The 8,708-nt window shown below is 32.2% G+C and overlaps 2 protein-coding genes across 2 annotated transcripts in view; one reads left to right on the plus strand and one right to left on the minus strand.

Moving 5' to 3' along the window:
* The window catches only part of LOC106328416 (sterol 14-demethylase-like), an 11,600-nt gene extending 6,400 nt beyond the window's left edge, over positions 1 to 5,200 (minus strand). Inside the window, exons 1-4 of the mRNA XM_013766855.1 lie at positions 5,101 to 5,200; positions 4,774 to 4,814; positions 4,589 to 4,639; positions 73 to 506 (exon numbers count right to left, since the gene is read on the minus strand). Of these exons, the coding sequence (XP_013622309.1) occupies positions 73 to 506; positions 4,589 to 4,639; positions 4,774 to 4,814; positions 5,101 to 5,200 (626 nt within the window). The remainder of the gene's footprint in view (positions 1 to 72; positions 507 to 4,588; positions 4,640 to 4,773; positions 4,815 to 5,100) is intronic.
* Positions 1 to 8,708, plus strand: part of LOC106339848 (F-box/kelch-repeat protein At3g13680) — a 31,173-nt gene that overhangs the window by 16,941 nt on the left and 5,524 nt on the right. The window contains 1 exon segment of the mRNA XM_013778721.1: positions 6,069 to 6,081. Within this exon segment, the coding sequence (XP_013634175.1) occupies positions 6,069 to 6,081 (13 nt within the window).

Below are 8,708 nucleotides of genomic sequence, written 5' to 3' on the forward strand. Positions count from 1 at the left end.
TTGGGACCTCCTTTTAACTGAATCAAAAGAAGCTTTGAATCCTTTTCTTGTGAGAGATGCCAACTGATTTGCCCGATGTTTTCATAAGGCAGCTCCATTCGGTAGTCTTCACTCAAATGCGCCGAGAAATGCAGGTTCTGGTTACCACTTCCAAACGAACAACCAGCACTGTACAGGTATTTGAATTTCTCTGGTGTCGCCAATAATCCAAAATGCATGAGTAAACCGTCGATATAATGTTCCATAGAAGCTTTGTCTTTACTGTCAATTTCATATTTCCATTCATGAAAATTGAGACGATAGGGTGTGTTGACTTCGGTGGATTGCGTGAGGCGATTATTCGCATGTGTCTCTTGTTCAAACTGAACCAGCGCATAAAATTTTTCACCATGCTTAGTCTTTTTAAGCCTGATCGCGTGAATAGTTCCCCAACCAGTGATACTCTCGAAAAGCTGTCTAACCTCCATTGCGTTCACCTCAGATGGGAAGCCACTCACATTAACCTCCTATAAATCAATGAAGAAAAAACAGAATCCAAGATAAGCAAGATAAGAAAACAGAGGGCTTTCTTGGCTACCTCAGAGGGCTCGTGAACTCACCGCTAGTGGCGGAAGGATTGAATCGGACTCTTCTTTTCTTCTGTAGCTTTTGTTTGGATCCCTCGAGCTGGCAACTCTGAGGCTGATCTTCTTGCTAAACAAGCTTTAAACCTTGTATCGAGCGGCTTTGCCGTAAAACGTCAGGTTTGAATCAATATTTGAGGTCCAAAAAAAACAAAAAAAGATAAGCAAGAATGCTAGAACATTATTACAAATCAGAAGAAAATATTTAGATAGATGATGACATACCGCAGCTGATGTTGATTATGATGATGATGATGATAGTTTTGCTAAGTTTCAAGTTCTGTGAGACACTATGATTTTTCAAATCGACAGCCTTCTTTTATTTTCGTTTTAGAGTGATCCTATTGGTTGATGTTCTAGTTCTCTACTACGTTTGATTGTTGTAACAAGAATTAAATCCGACAGTGAGATATATATTGCAGTCGGATGATGCAGAGCTCTCTCAGTTATGTATTTATGATTCAAAGACATTTTTTAGGAGGGAGTTTAAGAATAAATGTTCTTTGTTTAAAAAAGAGAGAGAGGATTTTAACATAGTCCAAATCTAACGACTATATGTTGCTTTTTCTATTAATGAAATTGATTTAAAATTTACTATTGTTGGATACTGTATTTTGTAAATATTTAACATATTTTAAAATTTAGTGTTACTAAAACCTAATTTAACGTTATTTAAAACTAAAGAGGTTCTATAGAATAATGGACCTTTTTAAAGTTTAAATTTAACCATAAGTTGGTATTATTCCTTTAATGATTTTAGATTATGTTTTAGAACTAAATGTTATCAGATCTTTTATTTGTAAATCATGTTCGGGTGATTGGTAGTATCAGTAGAAGTTGTGGACAACCTTTTTAATTTCTAGAGCCATCTTTTAAAGCAATTACTAGATTTTGACCCGCGCTAAAGCGCAAAATAATTTTTTGGTAAAAACATTATACAATCGCATTTTCTCTTTATTTAAAGTATGTCTGAGCATAAAATCCGTAAACCAAAGTCTGTACCGAACTTAAACCAAAGAACCCGATCCATATCTAGTACAAAATGTAAAAAATCCCAGAATAGGTCTTGTAGGGTGGTACATCATATATCCGAACCCGAAGTGTTATTAGCCGAACCCGAACATGCAACCCGAAAAAGCCAAAAAATGATATGGAAGCCAAATTAATCACAAATATAAATATGTGAAACATAAATATGTACTTCAAATATTCAGTTCTATATTTATAGTGAAATTATATAAAAAGGGTAAGAATTTAAATTTTCAAAAAGCACCTTAAATATACACCTTAAATATACAATTCTATTTAAATAAGTTTATTTCTTATGTTTTGCTTAAAAATTTTGGATTTAATTTCGGATATATCCGAACCGAATCCATATAATCTGAATCAGAACAATATCTGGTTACTTTATGGATTTTATGATGTGGTACAAATCATAAGAAAAACCAGTGTGTTATATCTAAACTCGATCCATACTTATAAATTTACCAGAATAAGACATAGGATGTGATATAAATTTGAACCGAAATTTCAAATACCCAACCCGTACCCAACGGGTACATGAATGCCTGCCTAACATAAAATATGTTTTATGTTTTGTTCAATTAGTTTTATATTTGATAAATATTTTTGAACAACCCGTAAAACTATACTCATAAAAAATATCATTAAACATTAATAACTATTATTATTTATTTTATCATATATATATATCTAGTTTTAATACTCTATCTATAAGAATCATATTATAATGTATTTGGTCAGAGTTTTAACGAATTTGGTTCTTGCATTTGAATTAAAGTACAATTGTATATATAATTCTTTTTATATTAATAAAAAAATATAATTGATTATTTACTTAAAAGTAGTGTTAATATAAATTAAATTCGTTAAAAACAATAGATTAGTTATTTCGTTCCTTTATTTTAGGTTAGGGTATACATATATTTAACAATAATTAAATTAAGTATAAGTAAAGATAATAATAAAGCTAGTTAAATGTAATTGTCCAACCTCAATTATTTTTAAATAGGTAAAAAATAAAACTCTAAATTAATAAATTAGATTCTAAAATAAATAGAACTTATATTTATATTTAGTGTGAGTTTTGTTTTGATTATATCTTGAAAAAAGTGAAAGTATCTTACTAATATAGTATTGATAAATAATTTGTAAAGATGTTTCGTGATGTTATATTCCTTTACATGATATAAATACAATTTAGTTTATATAAATATTTTAAACATATTAATTACTCTCTGTAAATATATGATCATTAGTATATATAGTATATCAATAAAGTTTAGAAAATAGTATATTGGAAATAAAAATAGGTCCAAAAGTTAAAGGATGTTACATTTATCTCTAATGAGATATGAATAGGTCCAAAAGTTAATGACAATATTTTTAAGTAGATAAAAATTAGAACTCTGTTTTAATAGATTATATGCTTTTATTTCAGAAGCTGTAAACAGACTTTTAATTTCTACAGTAATTTTTAAAGCAATCATACTTTTATTTTAAAAATTGAATCTAAAGCCGAAACATTTAAAAAATGAAATATGTTAGCTTTAGAAAACACTTTTTTTAGAGTTTTTATTTAGTGCTCTGAAAAAATTTCTACAGCAAAATAAATTAAAGTGAAAGCTAAAAATTTAAAGCCTAAATCTTAGAGGAAAAAATAGAAAAGTACAGCTTCGACCAATCAAACCCTACATATTTCTAAATATAGTGTTCTCCAATTAAGCTCAAATAATTCATTAAAACTCATTTTTATTTGAAACTAAATGATTATTATATGGTGTCATTTGAAATGTGGTCTAATAGATTTCACGAGTAAATGATTAAATACAAAATCTGAGATATATTATAGATATTTGTAATCCATACACATAATTTCATTTAAAATGATTTCAGTTTTTAATCTTATAAATTATAAACCTATGTATAATATAGTAGAATTAAGAATCAGTGATTGAATAATCACATCTAAATGACTTTGCAACTATTTCTGAATATAATCATTTGAAATTAACGGATCTTTATTAGTAACTTATTTAAAATAATCCATAATATATTGCATATTCTATTTATAAATTATTTAAATTAGAATTCAAAATATCTTGCATATGTTAGAATTCACAAAAAAAAATTTAATTTGATATATAACCGGGCGAATAAACCGGATATAAAAACCAGAACCGAACACGATCCGATAAAAATGAATCCAAACCAAACCCGACATAAATACCGAATGGACATTGTTCTACGTTATTTTGATTTGTAAGTTTTATCCGAACCAAACCCAAATAAATATCTGAAAAACCAAAAATACACAAGATATTATTGAGTACCTAAAATAATTATCTATTAAATGAATAATTAACTCAAATATTTAGTTTAATATATGTTTTTGGTATTTGGTCAATATTTATGTTTTTTTTTTGACAATTGCATTGAAGTTTAATTACGAATATGTTTGCTTCTTAAGTTTAAACAATGTGATTTTATTTTAAAGTTTAAATAATTTTTATTGCGTTGTTAGTTGTTAATTTTTACTTGTTTTTGTTTTTCTCCTCTTAGCGATTACTTCTGAATAATGTCACTAAGCTTCTGCTAGTGTAAATTGTTTAAATTTTCCAAGTTTAAGAACTGAAGTGTGTACTTTCAAATGTCAAAAAAGTATTTAGGTAACAGAAAACAACGGAACAATAAACTATTTCAAATAAGTTTTAAAATAAAGTATTCATAAAACTATGCTGAAAACAAACTTTAAAACTAAAAAGTCCATTCATCATCATAATTATACTCTTCATCTTCCACAAACACTTCACCAGCCCCATCTCCTCCAAAATCTTCTTCAATTTCATTCTCATCAACTTCCACAATCATCGCCGGCTCCAAGTAACTTCACCTCTAGCCTAGGCCTCGTCTAGGCACACTTTTTAACACAAATGTTCTACCAAATGTGGGATCAGATCGTCCACATAGATGATGTCATGCTTCCCTATCCCCTGAAAACCAAGGTGCATCAGAATGTTATCATAGAGAAGGCATATATTTTGACACCAATTGGATCCAACATATGGACCTAGCTCATTCAACTTATGATTTTCAGGGTGCATTAGAATGTTCCGTCCTCACTCACTCTCTTCTTCAACACTGACTCGGGAACAACAGTTTTGGTTACTGCAACAGTCATCTCGACATAGCCAAATATAAAAAAACTGGATTACACTATATTAAACTACACTTGTCCTGGAAAATAGAACTGAAAAACGTATATAAACCCAAGTTAGACGACTAATAAAATCAAATCACGAAATGTAGCATTTTAGACTGTAAACAGAGAGTTTTTCTCTCTCGGGTACGGAGTCCAAGACAGCCGCACAGAAAATTTCATCCACCAGAATGAAGGTCTCTCTCCGGTGCAGCTCCTCCTTGTCCTAACCGCAAGCCCCTCTGCCGCACTCACCATCCCGAAGCTTTCCCTCTTCTCCAACAATGTAGTCGTCTGCAGCTGCTTCATCTGAGTCTCTCCTACCGTCTGAACCACCAGATCCGGACCTTGACATGGTGTTTCCAATGGATTTTCCAGTCCTTGCCCCCCCCCCTTGACCCTCCTCCGGTTCTCCGCCTCAAACTTACGCCCTATCATCGGCGGGGCCCGTCGCTTATGGATCTGAACCCTCGACCTCCGTCTGAACCTCCAGACCCACCGGATCGAGCCACCCTTTCACAATCCAAAACCTTCACCATCATCACCATCGAGCTCGCTTTGGTAGATCCAAAGAACCTTCTGGTTATTTCGGTCTCTCACTCCCGGTGGACTCTTTCGTGTGACGTTGTAAACCTCTTCGTTTCAACTATACTCAAGCCGAGAACTCTTGATGTTTTTGTTGTCTCGTTTGATGGTTTGAGGCTCACCAGAGCCGGGTCTAGCGTCATCTCTCTTCCCTGTTCCATCCTTTCCATCATCCATGTCTCGCCTCCTCCACCCTCCAGATCGTTTAAGCTCGGCTTAAAACGATATCCTGAAGATCCATGCCATCAACCACCGCAAACATACTTTCCCTCACAACAAGTTGTAAATTTGGTGTCCGATGTAGGTGGGAATCCACTCCGGCATCCATCTTTGAACCATGGGTTTATGAATCTAGCTTCCGATGTAGGTGGGAATCCACTCCGGCGTTCAGCTTTGAGCCATTTGTTTGTGAATCTGGTGTTCGATGTAGGTGGGAATCCACTCCGGCGTCCAGCTATGAGCCATCAAAAGCTAGTAAGGTCATGTTGTCAGCGCACAACTTTCACTTCCTCATCTATTGTGGAGTGTACTTCAATACCATGTCTCCTTTCTATGAATGGAGAAAATTTCTCGGATTCTTTTTCGAGTTTTAGTTTCAGTTTACTCACCGGTTTGTTACCTTGTGGAGCGATTTGTACGGGGCCTGAAGGTGCAATCGAGATTACTCCGGTTTTTCTCGTTGGTGAAGACTGTGTCTCAAGCTGTCCGATTTTGTCGTGGAAGCTTTATCGACGCATTCAAACCTGGTGTTGAATTTGCAGTCAACTTCATATGAAGATTTATCATGTTTGTTTCTTTTGGCTATTGTAGTTTATAAATTGTTTTCAAGAAGATGTTTAATTCCCTGAATTTGAAGTTAATGGAAGTTTGTGTTTCAAAAAAAAAAATAGTAAAAAGAGATAACCTATACCCTTTACATGTACACAAATCTATCGTGGAAGGTTTTTAACGTCAATTATTTTTATAATCACGCATTATTTTTACTGAAATATACGATTTGAGCTCTAATTCGTGGAAGGTTTTTAACGTCAACCTCGACTGGAATATAGATTTTTATCAAAGTGGCGTGTCTTTGAAAGGAATATTGATCTTTCTTTCTTTTTTAATCCCCCTATGTATTAAAAGAGAAGTCACTTTAGTGATTTCTGCTGACATGTCATTAATATAAAGCTTCTCAGAAAAATTGTTATAATTCTATTGGTCGATTTTTTTGAATTTTATTTTTCATTTATTTTAATCAATCGCTTATGTAGACAAGCCCAAAACTATTGTCGATTTCGTTAAGCCCATATATAGCTAGGGGATAATAATTATCGATTTAGTTTAGTCTTGGGCATCCGTTCGGGTTCGGGTCGGGTATTTCAGATTTTTAGGTATTTCGGTATAGAGGTGTAGAACCCGTTCGGGTATTTCTGTCTTCGGGTCGGGTTCGGGTATTTTTAGTTCGGATTCGGTTATTTCGGATCTGGTTTGGATATTTAGATTTTGAAAAAAAAAATTAAAATTTTCATTTCTCAAGTTCCTTATATGTAAAAATATAACTTTCAGTTAACTAATTTTTTATTTTTAATAAATTGAATAGTTACTAGATTTGGACATAACATTTTAAAATTAAAAAGGCATTAATTTAGTTATTTTTTTAAAATTTCGGATGTAACTTTTTGTTAATTTTTGAAATAAAAAACTTGACATGCATTTTAAGTGAGTAGCAAATCATTTTTTTCCGTAATTGTATGTATATCATATGAACTTAAAGTATGTGTAGTATCAATATAAATATTTTATATAAAATGAGAGATGTAAACTAGAAATATAAGGTTAATTATACATATGTTCGGTTATCTTCGGATATCCATTCGGGTTCGGATATTATCCGTTCGGGTTCGGGTATCCAATCTCTCCTTATTCAATACCCGTTCGGGTATTTTGCTACTTCGGTTCGGATTTCAGTTTGGGTTTTTTGGATCAGGTTCGGGTGCCACTTCGGATATCGGGTAAAGTGCCCACCCCTACTAATTAGGCTGTTTGTTTTTAATAACTTATCTTTCTAATAAGGATTACTTGCGCAAGTTGAAATCATTAAATATGCAAATAACTTATTGACAAAATTTGTTTTTAATAACTTACCTTTCTAATATAGATTACTTGCGCAAGTTGAAATCATTAAATATGCAAATCACTTATTCACAATATGGATTACTTGCGCAAGTTGAAATCATTAAATTTTATCGATTTAGTTTACCCTTGGGTAAGATTTAGAATTAAGACAAATATTAAAAACTTTCCTTATTATTCAAACGGTAAACTTGCGCATGTTGATATCATATTTATTACATTGCTTACAAAATATTTTAATGTTTCTAATTAGGTTGTTTGTTTTTAATAACTTATCTTTCTAATATGGATTACTTGCGCAAGTTAAAATCATATCATATGCAAATCATTTTTTGACAATACACATTTAATATCTTTCTTTAAACGATTTTATTATTTATTGTGCAAAATATTGTGCGTCATTAATATGATAAATAAATCGACTGTATATATATAGGAGACACCCAAGGTCTTAAAATACAAACATTTTCTTTTCATTCTTTAAAGTATTATTCACAAATCTCTCCTCTCATACTATTAAGGTATTACGACGATGCTGCTTGTGTGCTAAGAAAAATGTGTTTAGACGCAAAGGATCCTCATCTTTATAACCCTGAACTCAACTCTTTGTGTCTTGTCTCCAAAAAGCATGTCTGGTCTATCTTTTCCATGTGTTGAATACTGGTAACGACAATATGATCTTTTTTTTTTATATGTAGACCAGGTCGTGAGAGTGATAGTGATCTAGAAAACCTTGATTGAACATGCTGAGAAGCTTCGCCAAGTTAAAGTAGTTCTTGAAGAGGTTTTTTAGTATTTTCTCTTTTTTTGTTGAATATTGTCCGGAGAAAGTATTACATAGTATCATTTAGTAATACTATCATATATCATTTTTTTGTTGAATATACTATCTTATAAGTAAGCTAGCATTATGCAATTTTTATTTAATTCATGAGGTCATTTTCTCACAGCAGATAACCTTTTGGAATGGTGCAGGGAGAAAATTTCTCAGGGATATACAGGAAGGTTCAACTGAAGCCGCTGAAGTGGGATGGGGAAGGCGAAGAAAAAAGACCTGTAGAGGCCCTTATGATTCTTAAATACGGCATGTTCTAACTCACGCTGGTAGAAAACAGGTGTTTACATACTCTACCATTTAATTTGTCATTGTTATATATATATAT

The sequence above is a fragment of the Brassica oleracea genome, chromosome C1 (assembly GCF_000695525.1).
Source record: "Brassica oleracea var. oleracea cultivar TO1000 chromosome C1, BOL, whole genome shotgun sequence".
NCBI classification, from domain to species: domain Eukaryota; kingdom Viridiplantae; phylum Streptophyta; class Magnoliopsida; order Brassicales; family Brassicaceae; genus Brassica; species Brassica oleracea.